General features: G+C 40.8%; 1 protein-coding gene across 1 annotated transcript in view; it reads right to left on the minus strand.

Moving 5' to 3' along the window:
- The window catches only part of trpm3 (transient receptor potential cation channel, subfamily M, member 3), a 142,478-nt gene that overhangs the window by 12,548 nt on the left and 110,078 nt on the right, over nucleotides 1–19,852 (minus strand). Inside the window, exons 11-19 of the mRNA XM_046035827.1 lie at nucleotides 16,642–16,742; nucleotides 15,794–15,928; nucleotides 15,508–15,558; nucleotides 12,226–12,366; nucleotides 10,400–10,429; nucleotides 8,461–8,753; nucleotides 7,217–7,445; nucleotides 3,378–3,581; nucleotides 326–466 (exon numbers count right to left, since the gene is read on the minus strand). Coding sequence (XP_045891783.1) covers nucleotides 326–466; nucleotides 3,378–3,581; nucleotides 7,217–7,445; nucleotides 8,461–8,753; nucleotides 10,400–10,429; nucleotides 12,226–12,366; nucleotides 15,508–15,558; nucleotides 15,794–15,928; nucleotides 16,642–16,742 — 1,325 coding nt within the window. The remainder of the gene's footprint in view (nucleotides 1–325; nucleotides 467–3,377; nucleotides 3,582–7,216; nucleotides 7,446–8,460; nucleotides 8,754–10,399; nucleotides 10,430–12,225; nucleotides 12,367–15,507; nucleotides 15,559–15,793; nucleotides 15,929–16,641; nucleotides 16,743–19,852) is intronic.

Genomic DNA, 19,852 nt, shown 5'->3' on the forward strand with positions numbered 1-19,852 from the left:
ATGACTCAAGAGGTTTCAGTGTGTGTTTACACAGTGAACACAAACCTCCTTGTTTGATGTTCGATCCCTTTCTCTTCCTCACTCCCCTGTACTTTCCTCAGCATGTTGCATCCATCACTCTACCCATCTCTTTCACACTAAACTTTCCCACCCCAGTAAAGCTGCGTAATTACAGGGTAGAACAGGAGGTTAATGACAATAGAGGCACTGTGGCAGTAGAAGCTAATGGCCAGGAACCAGCAATTGATGCTGTTGCTGAAATACAGTAGGCACTGACAGTGCCAACAGGAAGCTGAGTATGTAGGTGGTTGAAGCCGACACTGACCGTATGGAACCAGAACTTGACAATTGGAGCGTTGTAGAACTCGTATATCTTGCGTCCCATGGGGATGAGGCGGTGGCGGTTTTGAACCTCCTCAACATCCTTCTTTCTGGATGTCTCTGTGGTTACTTTACCCAGCATTGCCTGGAGACAATGCAAACCCCACATGGAGCGAGGGAGGAAAGAGTGAAAGGTGTGAGGGATAGAGGGATGGAGAGAGTGGGAAGAGGGAAGTGTGACGGATTGGGAAGACGGAGTGTGGGGGGAGATGCAGAGAAAGGATGGAGATGGGGACAAGTATGTATAAGGGAGGAGGGATGGGAAGAGTCGAAAAACAAAGAAAAAAGGAGAAAAAAGGAGAAGTGGAAGAGGGTTACATTATGGTTACTGCACAGTTTTAATATCACAATCAAAGAAGCAAGCACAGGCAATGTCATCATTCCAAAATGTGAAATGTGTGTTTGAGGTGGAGTGTTGGGTGAAGGCTGGTAACACGGTATGACGCAGACACAGACACTCATGGATTGTGTCTCAGACAACAATTACGAGGCAGAAGAGAGACATGATAATGACAGAAAGAAGACAGAAAAGGAAAAGGAAAAAGAGAAGACATAGATATCTCATTTCAATCTGTGACACATTTCCTTATCCATGAGAGAGGGTTCGAAGCCCACTGATTTTATGGGTCATGGTCTTAATGTCAAAGCAACACCAGACCTCTGAGGGAGTTCGTTAATGTAATTGTATTGTATGTCAGGAAGTATACTGCCCTACAAAGGCAAAAAGCAGTGACTACATATTTGGCCAGAATTGAATTATATCCCGAATTTGACATCTGTTTTACTCTACAAAAATACTATGCCAGAGAGAAATGTGCAGTTACTCTGTTTAAGCTTGCAGGAACTACAAAACGAACCTATAAACCAAATCAAAACCCCATGTCTGCATGTTGGCAGTGTAGTTATTGCATTCCGGCTCGGTAATCCGTGTACTGTCACTGCACTTACTGCGCTCTGCCAGAGAAAGACAGCTAACTAGACAGCTATGTATTATATTAACTTCTATATAAGTGTTAATAGTACAAGAAACACAGAAACCCTTAATCTGTATAAGATATGAACTGCAAATAATAATCAAACTAAAGTTATTTCTTTGAACAAACTAGTTAAAATGGAAAAAAAAGCTGAGAGAACACATTTTGTTGGTACATACTACATATTCTCTCAGCATCCCGTGTTGTGTTTCCAAAGGCAAAGTGCAGTACCTGCATTTTTTAGGTAGTGTGTTCTACATCAATTATTGTTTAGGGTAAAATAACCTGTCTAAAAAGACGACAATGTATTACAACCATTCTATCGGTTTTAGAGTCTGCCGTGCAGTCTATAAACTTTAAACCGTTTACTCAACTTCACTGCTTCTGTAGTTACTGCACTTAGCAGGGCAGTATAACAGACCTGGGCAAAGATAAAATGTTTTAAAGTCGGTCCAAAATTTTCAATACATGATGAGGAGTTGGTTCCCAGGCCACTGAATAGGTGGTGATAAACAGTGATAAAACCATCAGAAGAAATCAAAGAAAAAATCACCATCAGTAAGTAATCAAGGGATTTATATTTTTTCCAAATATGTGAAACATGTTCAGCTAAAGTTTTGTCCAAGGCACACACAGACAGGGCCTTCAGGGTGAAAAGATTCAGATGCCAGTGTGTAAATCACACCATGCCTTTAATGTACCAAACATGCACATTATCCGATCAGCAAGTGGACACAAGCTATCACACGAGCTATAACATTCATCACAGTGTGGTTTATCTAGAGCATCTGAGGACTGGACAATACAATCTCCCTCTGTGGTGTAGCAGTCTGTGTTTATCTGTATGAATCTTTGTGTGATTCATAAGTATTTGAAGGTGCATTTGTACAGTTAGAAGCCAGTGCAATGTCAGGGGGCTCATTGCAAATGCATCCTCTGGCAGCAGGGGTCTTGTTTAACACCACAGTGCCTCAATGACTGCATGTGTATAAAGGCCCACTTTTGTGAATCTTTGCGCTGGCTTGCTGGCTGTGCTCAATGCAAATGGAGAGTATGTACAGTGGTGCTGAAAGGCGTTCAACTTCACTTCAATCACTTAATGGGACAACCTTAGATCCAGTCTGTGTATTAACAGTGTCTTTCGTATTCAACACACAGACTGGATCTTGGTATAATCTCCAGAATTGATTGGACTGAAATGGAACGATCTTAATCCTGCTGTACATCCATGTCTATGCAGATGGACCAACTCTTCCACTGTGAGCCGGGAGAAGGTGCTCAGACTCTGCATGATTTAAGCTCTGCAGCAGCAGGCGGACATGGTTATATAATGCAAAAGCCTGGGCCTCCCATGCTCAGCAGCCGACATGCTGAGTGGTATGCTGCAGCAAGCCATCATCATGATGGGAGAGAGTGAGGGGCAGCAATCGGCTGACATACAGTACTGTACCTCAATTAGAACTGAGCTTGGAGAGAGGGAGAAAGAGAGAAAGAGCTAGAGAGAGAGAGGGGGAGCTGAAAGTAAAGGAAATAAAGAAGCAAAAGAAGCAAAGAGAGAGCTGGGCAGAGAACAAGAGGGACCAAAGGAAAGGCAAGAGAGAAACAGAGAAGGAGATAGATGGAAGAAGAAACATACACGAGGGAACCCACAAGCGGCGACAGACTGAGACGCTACAACTCCACGACCATGTCTTTGCTGAGACGACGAGAAACAGGAAAGGCCAATTTGGCTGGAAAGGTCCAGTTGGCCAGAATAGAGAAACAAGTATGTGTGTGTGTTGTGTGTGGAGTGGGGTTTGGCGGGGGTAGAACTGTGTGTATGTGTGTGCATATCCACATCTCATTGTGGACAGAAACAACACTGTATAAAACTAGTCCACAAGAGATATTTACAACGGATACAGAATCTGGGCTGTGTGTTCAATGACCAGTTTTGTAATCTGAACAAAGCATGTGTGTATTGCCTAAAGTTAGAATATGTGTATAGATTCTGAGATGCGGGGCTGAGGTGGGTTCTCTCACCACGGAGTTGTACTGCGCCTCACAGTAAGATCTTACTGTGAACTCCATGTCTTCCTCCTCCTTCTCCTTGACTGGTTTCTCAGGCTCCTCCTCCTCCTTCTCCTGCAGGTAGGCCTCCTGATCCTGGGGCATGTAAGACATCTCATCCTTGTTTTTGAACTCCAGACTCAGGATGGACGGCGGCAGAAGCAGGCCTAAGATTACCTGGGTGACGAGGGAAATGGGAAGTGGAGGAGGAGGAAAGTTAGGGAGAAGAGCTAGAAGCGACAGATGTGATGAAGGTGCGCAGTTTCATCAGTAGCGGTGCGGAAATTAGGACAGTCTGGAACAAAACAGCCTTCATTATCGGCCCGCACATGTGAAACTCACATTATATAAATGTACCCTCATCAACACCTCCCCATCATGCCCCGGCCTGCGCGTGGCTGAATGACAAAACATTGGTATTTACGACAGCCAGGGCGAGGGTTCTTATTGTGGAAGTCAATTACAAAAGCATTAGTCCAGACAGGCAGCAAGGGTACTGCGCTGCCACGATGGATGAGAGGGACAAGCACCCGCAGCAGATAAAGGAGGCAGGCGTCCTGTAAACACTTCAGATACATACCAGTCAAACAAGAAAAGCCCGAGTGAGACTGTTACCACGGTGGGAAGGTGATGAACAAGGGAAAGAGAAGAAGATGGTGAGCAGTATAATTGAGCGTCTTCTTATCTCTGGAAGCAGCTGTGAAAATTAAGCTATTTTCACTGCATTGACTGCTGGTTAAAAATTGCACAAAAATTTTATCCATTTAACTTTACATTAGTTTCTGATGTGTAAAAGTATCATGTTATAATTTAATAACAAAGCAGTCTGAAGCCAGATGACTAGACTAGTGAATATATGAAAAGTGACTAGTGAGAAATACAATTATAACCACAGCACAGAAATTGATGCCTCAGCTTCTCTTGTCATCAGTGATGTCAAGGGGTCGAAAGCAGCGATTTATTGATGTGTGAAGTAATCAATGTATTCTTCTTTGCAATCCATAGTCCATATGTAGCCTCTAGTAACCATTCTGACATGAGTTAGAGTGTTGCAGGGTTGAAGCTGACTGCCCTCACAACTATGGAAACTCAAAAATGGGCACACACATTATTTTGACAATGTTATTTGCTGTATATCATGAACTCCTGGGGGCACCGAATCTTGTTTGTTCCACTTGTGGTTCCCTTTCTGTCTTTCTGCTCCAATGAGCTTGCTTTAGCAGAGCACTCTCTACCTTCCCTCCCTGCAAAGGCCAACCCATACTTAAAGCTGTCTTGCCCTGCTCCAAGAAGCTAGACCAGCCAGACCCATCATTCTGTCTCACTCTGTGTATGAATGAGTGTGAACCCAGCCGTCCCTTCAGCAACTCCCAGGGCAACTCTTCATTATAAATAACTCTAACCTCTCTGATCTAACCAGCTGCCCCCAATCACCCTACTGCCAGACGTCTGGAAAACTCACGAGGGAAAATTGATCAAAACTCAACTAAAAGAAATAAAACCTCTCCCCTTGACTCAAGAGGAGGGGGCACAATTTAAAGGTTTTTTAGTAATTAAGGTCAGTTCTTCTGTTCCCTCTGGCTTAAGAGAATTCTTCGTAGGCCTACACTAACGAAGTTGTGGTTCAACCAGAAAGGCCACCTCATTGCACTCCTAATGTTTCTCCAAAGTATTACTATCCAATAAACCTCTTTCCTCCTCTTCCCCACCATCACAAGCGACTTTGACTGGCTGAGTTTCAAGTCTCACAGTGTATCTTTAAGTGCATCATTTCACCTACATTAACTAACCTTAATTATTAAAATCCTGTATGTTAGTCTTGACTGCAAAAGCTTTACTGGGTAAATTACCCCAATACATATCTGGTTTCCTGACGTCAAAATCAGTTTTGGCAGAAAATTGGGATTGCTTTTAATCATCATGATTGATCATGAATCATGATTCTTTTTAGCCCCTGATCCTTTTATGTTTTGTATCTGTTTGTTGTGTTTGGGTATGTTTTTTGTTACCTGTTCCCGTCTGTACTTTTATATATATTTTATATTATTTTTGCTGTCCACCTTGACCTGGACTCCCTGACAGCAGAGATACTGTATCTCAATGGCAAATTAGAACCTGACTGACGCTGGATTTCTAAGACTGACATTGATATTCGAGAACAATGTATATGTGGATATTTCAAGAACTGCAACAAATATATGCACTGATTTTACATTTTAAAGTTGAAAAACGAACTTGGTGCTCTCTGGTGGGCAAACTATGCAATGGCAACATTGTTTCTAAATTACCTGCATTTAATTCTGCAATTTCTTGTTTCTGTATATGTATACAGTACAGGCCAAAAGTTTGGACACACCTTCTCATTCAATGCGTTTTCTTTATTTTCATGACTATTTACATTGTAGATTCTCACTGAAGGCATCAAAACTATGAATGAAAAGTGTGAAATAACTGAAAACATGTCTTGTATTTTAGATTCCTCAAAGTAGGCACCCTTTGCTTTTTTGATAGCGCTGCAAACCCTTGGCGTTCTCTCAATGAGCTTCATGAGGTAGTCACCTGAAATGGTTTTCACTTCACAGGTGTGCCTTGTCAGGGTTAATTAGTGGAATTTTTTCCCTTATTAATGGGGTTGGGACCATCAGTTGTGTTGTGCAGAAGTCAGGTTGATACACAGCTGACAGCCCTATTGGACAACTGTTAGAAATCATATTATGGCAAGAACCAACAGCTAAGTAAAGGGAAACGAGTGGCCATCATTACTTTAACAAATGAAGGTCAGTCAGTCCGGAAAAGGAGGAGGAGGTGTGATGGTGTGGGGGGTGCTTTGCTGGTGACACTGTTGGGGATTTATTCAAAATTGAAGGCATACTGAACCAGCATGGCTACCACAGCATTCTGCGACATGCATCCCATCCGGTTTGCGTTTAGTTGGACCATAATTTATTTTTCAACAGGACAATGACCCCAAACACACCTCAAGGCTGTGTAAGGGCTATTTGACCAAGAAGGAGAGTGATGGAGTGCTGCACCAGATGACCTGGCTCCACAGTCACCGGACCTGAACCCAATGAAGTTGGTTTGGGGTGAGCTGGACCGCAGAGTGAAGGCAAAAGGGCCAACAAGTGCTAAGCATCTCTGGGAACTCCTTCAAGACTGTTGGAAAACCATTTCAGGTGACTACCTCTTGAAGCTCATCAAGAGAATGCCAAGAGTGTGCAAAGCAGTAATCAGAGCAAAGTGTGGCTACTTTGAAGAAACTATAATATAAGAAATGTTTTCAGTTATTTCACACTTAGTACATAATTCCACATGTGTTCATTCATAGTTTTGATGCCTTCAGTGAGAATCTACAATGTAAATAGTCATGAAAATAAAGAAAACGCACTGAATGAGAAGGTGTGTCCAAACTTTTGGCCTGTACTGTATGTACTGATATATTTGTCAAAGGCTAATACTGGGGGGCCTTTGCTTCTAATACAGGTACATTATGTCCAAAGCAATTTACACTTTTCATTCCCACAGGTCACACCTGGTAGCTGTCATGTACAACCACTCCACTTTTCTGTAAGCCACTCAGCAGACCCACAGTGAATTGAGCCACGTTTACAGTAGTTTGTGAGGGGATTTCTCATTAACTTACCTACTCCAACCTTTCTCAGGCAGTGCGTAGGAATTTAAGCATTCTAATACAACTGCCTCTCTAACACCAAAGCCTGAGGCCACTGTGGAGTGCACAGATATTTGATTTAATATAAGTACACATTTCTTTACCCACAGGTTATCCCAAACATCTGGCCCACTTCTATTACCTTCAGGCCTGAGTTCTTGCGCATACGCAGGCGTCCCATCCACATGTCGGTCAGCAGCATCTGACTGCAGGTGTGAGCGATGAAATCTCTGTGTTTCGCCGCAACCGCCAGCTGCAGGCAGGTGGCGTTACTCCAGTTCTTTAGCTCGTATGTCAGCAGCTTCATGGCCATCTGCTCGTCCTGTTTATAGGACTGGTCTAGGAGTTCCACTGCCAGCTGGGCAAACTCTCTGGGAAATTATATGCAGGACATATACAGGCACACAGAGACATGAACACAGACAATAATACACTTTGTCCAAGCATGTAGAAATGTAATTAAACTGGCCAAGGAATCACTGACCATCTGGCCAAATTCGGAAGGAGATTAAATTAGCATACAAACACTTGACCACGCACAAAGATGTAACATTATGCATATCAACACAGCATACAGGTTGGTCAAGCATATCTAATTTCTTTAGTAGATATACACACAATTTCGGCAAAGAGGGCCCACATTCTCACTGGTAATTATGTCTGTATCGTTTCCAAAGTGAAGAGGTTCAGATGCTCGCTGAACAAGAAATACTGTGTGCAGGTTTCGAAAATTGCCTAAATATGGGAATGTAATATGGCCAACACACGCACATAAAGCACCACCCCTTGCACCAGCATTTTAATACGTCTCCTTCCAGACAATATAAATATAAATCAATACTCTGAGCCTAAGTTTTGCCCTAATTTCAGCCTCTGACAGTAGGCTTTCTTCGACACAGACACACGTGTGGCTGTGCTTCATATGTAGTATCTTAATCCCCCCCCCCACACACACACCAATTAACAGTCATTTCCATAGCCAGAATTTTCATCTGTTGGTGATTACCTTCATCTTAAATGCATATCCTAAATTAACAGTGATGCATGTATGTTATTAGATTTCTGTATCTATGTCACTTACATCCCATGGGAGCCTGGAGTAGTCTGACACTGGTCAGTTTACAGGGAAGAAGGCATGTTAGTGTTTTTGTGTGTGTATCTGAACATATGCGCTGGAGTGTGGAGGTAAAAGTTCCCGTCTAGACTCTCCACTTAACTTTGCATTAATCATTAAGCGCAGAAATATTTCCGCGAGATAAGTCTTGCTCAACACTACAAATACACACCATACTGAAATATCACGTTTAAAACCACTCAAGCAGAGATGGCTTTTTTTGTGAGTGTGTGTGTGTGTGTGTGTGTATGAATATAACTTGTGTCGCCCACCTGGAGTTGTGGTTTAGTTCCTGGGAGATGTCATCCACCATGTCGTTCTCTGAGGCTTCGTGTGCCATGGCCTTACAAAGCTTACATGCTACCAAAGCCTTGGCCATAGCTTCTTCACCATGCTGCCAAAAGAACAGCGCCATCTTCTGACGTTTCATAAGCACGGCCCACACCATAAGCTCATGGAAGGGGAAAGGGAAGTGGTTAATTTCAGGATCATCCAAATCAATGTCCACTTCCTCCTCTCGTTTACGTGTCGTCTTCTGGCGGCCTCTGCGGATGGGCATGTCATCCTGGTGGAGAGTCACAGCAAGTGAGTGGGGTGGAAAGAGAGAGACACAAGAGATGCACATATTTTGGGGTGACTTGTAACGGATGATATTACAAAACAGAGTGTTTGTTGAGTGGGGTGGAAAGAGAGAGACACAAGAGATGCACATATTTTGGGGTGACTTGTAACGGATGATATTACAAAACAGAGTGTTTTAAGATGAGGCTGAGCTATTTATGAATGTATTCAGTTACAAATTACAAGTAAAACCAAGAATCTGGATCGTACCCATGACTTTATCTGTGGAGGACTAGCCCTGTGTGTGGCCACATCAGACACATGTCTAGAGGGGTCATTTCACCCAGCAAATGTTTTCATAATGCATTTTCTAAAATTGCTCACCCTCCACACGGTGAAAGTTAGTTGAATGTAGAAGCAAAATCAGACTTTCGGGGGACACAGGTGGTCAAAGTGCTACACACAAAATACACATAACAGGCATGGTCTTACACACTTGTACTTAAAATTTTCTTTGATTTTACTTTTTACTCTCTTTTTTACTTTTCCTTTCAGTTTGAGTTTAAAAAAAATAACTTCACCAAAGGCGAAATCCCCAGTGTCTCCAGGTTGACTCCCTGTCTCTGTCAGTTAGTGTCTAAACGGCATGTCAGTAGGACGGCATTGATCTCCAGTAATAATTAATTGACGGTTGATCAATTACAGAGATCTGACAAAAGATTTTCATTGGTTCTTGATTAACTGGTTTCTTTTATTATCTGGACAAAGAAAGCTATGATTATAGTTCAGCAATAAATTATTCAGTAATAACAGACAGTGACACATTTATAAAAGAGTAAGTTTGTAATTTTATGGATATCGAATTATTGCAGCTCCATAAATGTATATCTTCAGAAGTGCCCAAGTAAACTTTACATGTTCTGTGTCATGGCCAGGTTGATACACTGATTGAATGATAAAGTGGATTACAAAAAGAGGGCAAGACATTAAGGTAAAGACTGTACATACACAAAGAAAGAGAGAACACACACTGACAGGGAGACGGATTTCAAACAGGCAGACATACAAGGGAATGGACAGCTGTGCACATTAGATATAAATACCTCTGACAAAACTGTAGACACATTCTGTGTTAAAAGCTTTATGATGTGGATACTTCATGGTATGTAAACCATGGATACATGTGTGTACACAAACCATGTATTATGTTATCTGGGTTGGTTAATAATTACCTATTCAGTTAATTGTAACTGGGCTGCTCTGACATGTATCATAAGAGTTACATACAGTTATACTGTCTGGAGCCATTAAACAGTTATGTAGTCATATATTTTTGTTAGTTATTTTTCATTTCACAAATCTGAAAAAAAAATAAAAATTGAAAAATAACTTTGTATAAGGCAGTGTGAAATGTATTAATAATTGACAACGAGCCTTAAAGTCGTTGAAAAGTGTATACAGATTGTCAGCAAAGTCAATAAAACAGGCCTCAAGGTCTTCCTTTCATAGACTGTGAGGCACACAGCACACACCATTACACGACTATTCTGCTGAAAAGATTCTGCAAACTGACTATACACTTAACACGTTATGAGGGAGAAGACAATGAAGCAGTGACGGAATAACAACCTTGATGAGATCAACACTCACCTCCATCCCCAGCAGTTTCAGGGCTTTGGGCTAGAAAAGCAACAACAACATGAACAAACAGAACAAGACCTTGTCGAATGTATGTTATAGAGTAATTTACTCTATAAGCACAACACAGCACAGATTGACAGACAGACTCACTCACATGAGACCAGAAATATTCTTTAATATGGCAAGTCACTTTCAGTATAATGGGTTTTTTTTTAAATGGCAACAACATTGAGGGATTAGCATTTTGTGCTGGTGTGACTGACAGTATAGTAAACATACAGCAACAATATATTATAGTTGTGTGTTTGCATGTATTAAAGCAAAGTATTTGTGCATTTGGTACAGTACTGTGTATATGTGTTAAAGCAGGGCATGTATGAATTATGCATTCATGAGCCATCATCTGAGTTGGTAAAAATAGCCCAGGACTCCTGCGGGGATTTTGATATCTGCATGTGTTTCAAGGCTTTGTTCTTGGTTAACATGTGTTTGTGTGTGTTCGCGCGAGTGCGTGCGTGCACGTGAATGTGATCGCACGTTCATTTCATCATGAAAATCATAGTTAAATCGGAACTGATACTCTCTCCCTCTCATTTTGCCACTTTGCTCAGTCTCTGTCCGGTCCCTTTGCTTTCGCTTTATCTGTGTCTTTCCAGCTGCTTTGTTGCTGCCATGGCAGACATACAATGACATCAACAGGTCCAAAAAGACTCACATACACACGTCAGACATTTCAGATGCATTTCCGCCACAGCTGTGTATATTTCTATTTTCATAACACCTGAGATGGTGTGTGAGTTATTGAGGCAGAATTATACATCAGAGAAACATAACATGAACATATGCCATATAATGTGCAGTATGTGTGGTGTAAAACACACAACCACCAAACACTACAGCACATTATTTCAAAGAGCAGTTCCTCCACTTTGGTTGAATATGTGCTAATGCGTGAGATGAGCGGTTGAAATGAAGCGGTTGAAATGAAGTGTCTATATTCTTGGGGTTATGATGGCACATGATGAAGAGCCACTGCTATCGATGGATGAAGCTAATAATTGCCTGAACTGTGCTGCCTCTCCATGATGTGGAAATGAAGAATAATGGGAGGGCAACCTCTGCTGATGAACAGCATCTTGATTTTAGGAGATTATGATTTGTGTTAATGTAGCGACCGAAATTTAAACAGTACAATAACAAATACAATTTCTAAATGTGTGTGTATGTGTGTGTGTTTAATGGATGTGATGGTGGGCAGTCAGGCTGATATATGTGGATTTATATATTCCATCCTTGTGCACCATTATCTAACCCTAACCCAGACCTAGTGGTTTGGGCTTATAAATCAGCTAACCAAAATAGTAGTCATTTCCATTTATTCCTAGAGAAACTATTTCTGTCCTACCATTTTAGTCAAACATTTCCTGATATTTATAACTTAGAAATTAATCTCCTAAAGGAAATATCAGAATCCACATGCAGTATAAAAAACAGCATACAGTACAGTATGCAGTTTCTGTCATCCTGCTCCAAACATAATGTGCCTCATGTATTTTCTGCTAATTCAGGCGTGTCACAACTAACAACATTTATATGTACATGCTAATTTACTGCTTGCATCAGCAAGGTGAAGTTTGCCCTTGAGTACACAATCCTTACACATTTTTATTATAAAACACAATTTGCCCATATTATGCATGCTGTCCCTATCAGGGCTAATTTGAACATGAGGATCATTTCCCTGACATTGGTCTTTGATTAATGACATGAAAAATTCCCAGTTGAAATGCATTACATGGTGGGATGCTAATGCAGGTGAGAGATCATTCACTCACCCTCTTGGGTCCAAAGAGGTTGTGGTATAGTGTTCTGAATCTCTTCCTGGTGTAGTTACATCGATATGCCCCTCCCATGAGGTATTCAATAACCAGTCCAATGTCGATGAGGCTGATGCGGTAGTCCGGGGGCAGGTTTCCCTAGAAAACCACACAGTGTTAAGAGGCAACAACCCATGCCAACTGATTAATAAAGGAGGGTAAACAAGAGGGAAACAATAGCACAACACAAATCACACAGTCATCCACTCACTTCACAAAATCCATATCAAACTGTTTTTGGCTATGAAAAAAAAACATGATTATCGGATTCACCTTGAAGTAGATCCAACCGAACCCTGGATATTCTTGCTTGGAAAGAACACACAATGTCAGTGAGTAAACCGCACGATAAGCAAGAGCAGGGGAAATGACATACACAGAAACTCAGGCAAGATCTCTCTTCCGGCTTCTATATCAACCAGACTGTGGGTCAGATTATATTTTTGTATTTCGAATTCTTTAAACTATGTGGACCTTGTCTGTGAAGATTCTCAGTCATCCAGGTCTTAGTTATCCAAGGAGGGTTAAATCAAGGTCAACTGGACGTTGATTGAAGATCATCCAAGAGGCTTCTCTAGAGCTAAAGAAGCCTCTTCGGTGGTAGGCGAAATGTCTTCAAGGGGAAAGTATCTTCAATCAGTTGCCTTTATTTACCCCTCCTTTGATATATGGACCTTGGTTTGAATTAGACATCTTGGTTGAACCAAAAACTGGTCACAGTTTCAGGTAAGGTATTACTCCTGAACGCTCTCTAGAACTTGAACCTTAAAAGCCCGAAGCAGTAACTTGTTCTCTTATAGAGGAACAGAAAATGAATAGCAGAGAATATTACGTGGGAGGAAAATTACAAATGATGTAAAAAATGTTTTTATTGATTTGCCATAATTTGCATTTAAGGAAATGATGAGATCTTCTCAGTGAGGTTCAATGCAGTCTTGAAGAGAGGAAAAGAAAGAGAAAGTGGTAATGTTTCATTAACCTGGAAGAGAGTGGCAATAGCATGGAAAAACAGCCAAACAGCTATTAACGCTGGAGGGGAGAATCCGTGTAGAAAAAAAAACGTCCTTTCACGTGACGACTATAACCATGCCAACACTCGCTGCTCCTTGTCATGCCCTTAACATGCCCCTCTGTTCCTTTGAGCTACACCTTACACATCTTTACACCCTCCTTCACACAATCTCCAACTCCTCTGTCCTACGCATCCCTAGTATGTCTTCTTATCCAAAGATTACATGGCAGATGAGCATGGCCAACCCCGGTAGGCCAACTGATACTTGAAGTAGAGAGAGCCACAGACACTGCTTATGAGACACTGTCTTATCATACATCTGCGGTTTAAAGTAAGCACACAAAGCTTCACCTCCTCATCCTAGTGATATATATAGTTCAAATGGACCAGTCAGCGGTCAGACAAGCCCTCTTTTAAGTCCCTGTGGTGGTGAAGCTCAAGCTAATAACTGTTTGTTTACACCTCTTGTGAATATACTCTGTAGCTTAGAGCGCAAGAGTTTTTAATGGGGACGCTGCTCTAATGAAAATTTCTCTTTCCTGCCTCCATACATCATAGCCCTGGTTTTAACAGCAACTAGTTAAACAGTTGCTTTTGTTTACTTGTCAGCTCACCAGATTATCACAATGACACAATGTATAATGCAATATACTCTCAAAAGGTCAGTGTTTCCCAGTTCTCACATCCTGAAATCGATTAGTGAGATGATGACCTGCGATACAAATAAACAATCACAATTACTGCCCATTTATACTTTCGATTAGGCAAGAAACCTAAAAAGTAAAACTGTCCAGTTACATTTGGATTTTCTCCTACCTGCTCCTGATATCTGAGACTCGGGACACAAGGTGTATTGTGACCAACCTTTGGCCAAAAAAATGCATTGTTCATTTACTCTGTAGGAAAACCAATTTCTGCTTTGGCAGCTGCAGTCCACAAGCCAATCTCTTTGATTCTCTGTTTTCTGACTCAGCTTTCACACAATCTAATGAACGGACCAGATTAAACCTACAAGCAACCTTCGTCGGGTCCTTACAGCTATTATTAGCGCAACAGCTGCATCTGAATCAAAATAAGACCTGCCGATTGCTAACAGTATGACCAAGCAATCCAAAGTGAAGAATGAGAAAGAAAGAAAACAGCCATGACATGGCGAGTCAACTCGAGCAGTTAAATCTAATTTAGCATCGTACTATGATACAACAGCAATACACAAACACTCAGCTATTCTACAGCAATGACACACAGCTCTGCAAAAATAAAATGGGGGATGTTTTGCCATGCACTACGGTGTGTGTTTGGCATATGTATGGTGACATGTTGTGGAATATACACTGCATGTTCTCTCTGCACTATCTTGAGATCAGAGTTGTGTTTAAAGAAAGCAAAGAGGTAAACCAGGAGTGATTACAACATGGAGTCTCTTGAGCGACTACCAGAGGACCATGCAGCATTACTGTAATCAGTAACACTTTAATTAATGAACACCTCTCAATGCTAATGGTGTTGTTGCTGACCTCTCCCATCATCTCTCAACAGTGGGATCACTCTTAATTGGCGTGCAGACATGTACTGAATGTAAAATTTTAGGTTGTTGACTTTTATCGCTGCTATCATCAAGGTGCTATAGCAGATATGCAGCAAAAATAATGAACCACATAGCCAAAACCTATGCTGAAAGAGATTCCACCATTTCATCGTTTGAAACATGATAATAACACAACCCTGTTGCAAAATAAAGTCTATGTTATGTAGGGGAATGCTCAATTTCCTGATTCAAAAATTATTCTTTCTTCCTTCACAGCCTCACAGCAGTTCCACTGTGGCCTCGGTTTGCTAAAATTCAAGTTCTGTGGATAAAGCAATGTTTAATACATGTAGTGTTTGTTTACCATGAAAGTGTATGCCTTAGAGAAAGAACAGAGTAAATTGCTGAAAAGTCATGAGAGGGATGATAGTCGTGCATAGCTCTACACAGCCACTGCAGCCCGCATCTCCAGCTGAAAGAGAAAAGCTGGCCTCTATTTGCAGTTAACAGCAACTAGGGCTACCAAAATGTAGACACACAAATTGATGCAAACAGAGTAACAACACACACACTGCAAAAAAAGCAACTGAAACGCTATGTAGTCAAACATGTCTTCTTTAATATACACATTCAAGCCAACATTCCCATACAGTGTGCCTGAACAGCCAAGGAGCTGAAGGGACGGCAGTGATGGTCATACCTTCTTGACATCTCTGACAAGGTGGTACAGCGTGTTGGACGGTCCATGTCTCTGTTGAAAAAGAAACATATGAGGATATTATTACCATCAGTGACAGTATTTACAGTTCCTTAGAACAATGTTGACACTGCCTGCCACGCTGTTCACTACCAGCACCATATTTTTTTTTGTGCAAGTAAACTTTCAATCAACATTTTACTTTGAAACTCCCTACTGAACTATGTGCCAAAGGAGGCAGTTCACTGGGTGTTATAAATACACATAAATGATGTGCATTTGTTATTACCGTGTTGTAGAGCTCCTCCAGTCTGGAAAGTGTGAGGAAACGATGCATACTGACTCCATTTTCAATCAGCAGCTTGACAAAGTCCACTCTGTCCAGAACTAAGGCATCTAGCATAGCCTGCTCCAGGGAACCGACCTAAGGCAGATGGGATGGAGAACACATATACTGAACATACCATACACAGCACACGCTACAAACTATACAGGAGTATAGTCTAAAACTACAACAGGATTATAATAGGATTTCATATAACATGCGAGCGGAGCAACACTTACTGTACGATCTATTTTAATCTATATATCGATTTAATGTTTCTTCTTCTGTTTTATCTGTTGTGCATTTCTCTTCCATAAATCACAAATCCAAAATGAAGTGAATTTAAATACAATTCTTAGACATTTTAAGATAGCTTTGAAATATACAGTTTGAAAACTGCAAGGAATGCACATTTTTCAATTATGTTCACAGATAACCACGGCAATGCTTGATTATCATTTGCAACCATTTGTCAGTTGCTGAACCTTTCACCCATGACTAATCCTCAGCTGAGCATCCAAATTGCCCTTTAAAGCTGAAAGTATCTTTTATCTTTCTCCGTCCAATCATTTTTAAATTTGGTCTTAATGTAAAGCATTGAGCTGCATTTCTTGACTTGTAAGCAGTATCACTTGTTTTTGAAAAGTGCTCTACAAATAAGGATTATTATTATTATTATTATTATTATTATTATTAATATCAGCTGTTTCTGTAAACAGAAAGTACTGTCAAGACTGAGGTACAATGTCAAAACAATCATGTGCTAAAAGAACATTTTAGTATGTTTATTCTCATCTATTTATGGCTCTTACAGGCCACTGCTGTCCGTAGATAAAGATCTGACTGCGGGCGATGTCCACTCTGTTCCATGCCAGAGCCAAACTCAGCTGGTCGGGAGCTGAAGCGTTGGCACCTGAAAGAGGACACAAGAGAGTTGAGAGACAATGTCATATTTCTGGAAAACAAGGCTTCTTAAACACTGATACATAGTCAAAGATCCAAACGTACTTGTACGCTGTTCATCAGTTGTTTAGTTGTTAAATCTGCTTTGTAGTTTTGTTGTTGATAAGGTAGGTAGGTAGGTAGGTAGGTTTTATTGTCACAATACAACAAGTTGTAGAGTGAAATTGAGTTTTGTAACTCCCTTCTGCTACATAGCAGACAGTAAACATTAATAAAGATTTAATTATGAAAAATGGTAACAGAAATAAACTATAATCACTGGAGCAGTGCTGAGGATGAACTAGATAATGATCTGTCTTTACTGTTTTTTTTATATTCTCTAAATGTACTTATATACTCATTGCCCCTGCTGGATACCATTACTGTTGTTGTTTTGATCACACACAGGCTACAGTACGGAGAACACATATATACACACACACTATAAACAAAAACAATATAGACAGATTGAGACAATTGTGCAATGATGATGGTTTGGTTGCAGTTTCTCCAGCTGTGTAACATTAATGGAAGTCAAAATTTTGTAGCGCTGTGGAGTTACAGTTGACTAATTATAGCTCCCTTTAATTTTACTTTAAGTGCTGGGACGTCTGCTTCTTTTGCGAGCTGTCTAACTTCAGGCTTGGTGGATCTTTGTTTTACTTTAATGTTTCTACTCTGTTCCTGCCCTATTCTGTCTCTGTAGAGAAGAAGATGTCTTCCCATTGGGGAATTACAGCTTGGTCTTTGATGTATCACTTAATTTAACGCTTCACCTCATCTCTGCATAAAATGTGGCACACAACTGTGTTTGCTCTTATTTGCTGTGTCCATCAATATCACTCACAGTGCTCTGGTCTTCCATCAACATCAATATGGCTGTAGAAGAACTACAATATGTTCACACACGAAGATGAAAAAAATCTAAAATTCAAAACAAAAGGTCGAAAAGGTGGCAATCTGGACATATCTGATTTGGTTAATATGATACTGGATGAAGTAGAGGCAAGTTCGTCTTAAACACAACATCCAATGGACAACATACTCAGATGCAGCATAAAATGAAACAGGGGCAGACTGGGACTGTAAATATAAAATCAAACCTCTCTATTTAGAACTGATTAGTACTGTACAGTATAATCCAATGTAAAACAGCTTCCCTTTAAAAATGTTATTAAATGTGCTACAAAAAGAGCATCTGCTGCTATTCACTGTTGTAGTGGCACACTACAAACAATGCGGACCAGTAAGATCTAACACAAAACCACAGTCTTCTGTTCACATTCCTAATTTACCTGTACACTCTGAGGGGTATGCCAAAATGAGAAAGATAAAGCAACAATTCTTCTAAGCCTTTAGAGAAAACTAGTGTAATAAAAGTAAAAGTATAATAGTAATCCCATGTGTGTAGACAAGACTGTGTAATTTTAATAGGCACACCAGTATCATCACTTTGTGCTCTCTACAGGCCTCTCTAAAGCCCTGTACAGCATTACTGGAGCTTAACGTTCAGACGGAGCCCTCCTAATAAGATGCAGAGCCCACTAATAAGAGCTTTAGTGGAGATATTTGTATATTAAATGGCAAGGTGGCCTTGCTTTATCAAAGGGCTGCGGCTTCATTCTGTCTGCCTGCATGGGAGATTGAATCGCAGCCAACTGACTTTATGGACCGACTCTTCAGGATACTGACTACCTCTGACAGCAGACCATCAATTACTCCAAACGGCCCTCAGGTATACCATGTGTCTTTAGCTGCATTTTCCTTCCTGCTCTGTCTGTTCCCACTTTTTTCTTGCTCTTGCTCTGTTCTCCCCATCACCCTGTATTCCTGACTGTGCTGTGCCTTGTTGAGCTTCAGGCAGTAGCTTAGTTCTTCAGCAAAGGAGTCTAATCCAGTGTTTTAAAAAGCTCTCAGGCAGGATGTGACTGTTTTCATTTTACGCTAAAAGCCTTAACGCGTCTCATTCACTCAGCCACAGAATGAGACTTGCATGCAAAATGACCGTCATGCTGTTTACCATAAAGCACCTTTTGCCCCTTTTTTCAGTGTTCCCCTTTCATCCTTTCACGTCTGATCTCTTCCTTTTCATTATCTTTTACCTCCTTTCACTCATTCATATACATGCCATTCTTATGACAATGGAAAATGAAATGAATAGAAAAGGGCTAAAAAGTGAACAGAAATGAAAGACAGATCAACAGAAGGAGTCGGCAGAATACAGAGTAAGACGTGTACATAGGGAGTCTGAGATGAGCCTTGGGTCCATACATGTCAGAGACATAAATTATGTGAAACACATCTCTTTTTCACTCTGTATGAAATTAAATGTTTCTCTGTGGAACACTTCCTGAGATAGTCAATCATACACTCTGAATTGCTAAACAGTCCCACAGCACTCACTGTCTCTTTGTACATGTGCATGAGTATGTACCTGCTGTGTTCACACATGCATATGTGAGCAAATTCCAGAGTGCCTGGTTAGAGTCATTTTCTTTGAAGAGGCAAGAGCAACCACGATCAATATAAGCTAATAAACAACAGATCAAAAGTATGTATCCTATGGGTGTGTGTGAGTGTGTTGTGTCGAGGGGTGGGTATGGAAGGATGGGGGCATGGGAAACACTGACGTGGGAAATAAGGTAGAGGATAGGGAACAATGGTGGCTGAGTGTAATTGCTTTGTCTGCACTTGACAAATTTTCAATTTTGTAACCCAGTTCATTTTTGCATAACAATTTGTTACAGTGTAAGCAGCTTCTGTTTTCATCCCTCTGTATCGTACTGTGTCATGCCTTATGTCTGTGCTGCAGTTATCATGCTGATTGATGTACATGTAGAGGGGGAAACCAAGATAGATATGAGCCTTTAAATCACGACTTGCTTGCTATTGCTATACCTGTATACCGCGATATGATATGAGCAGCTCATGTGGCATAATAGCATATAGTTAGGCCACGTGTGCCTTTTAAAAGTGATCATTGACCTAAATTGATAAATGCAAATTAAAATACAATATATACTTCAAAAGAGATGGAATAATAGACACAATACTTTTCAAAATTCATTGGTGACTGTTAAG

This window comes from Micropterus dolomieu, linkage group LG21, assembly GCF_021292245.1.
Source record: "Micropterus dolomieu isolate WLL.071019.BEF.003 ecotype Adirondacks linkage group LG21, ASM2129224v1, whole genome shotgun sequence".
Lineage (NCBI taxonomy): Eukaryota > Metazoa > Chordata > Actinopteri > Centrarchiformes > Centrarchidae > Micropterus > Micropterus dolomieu.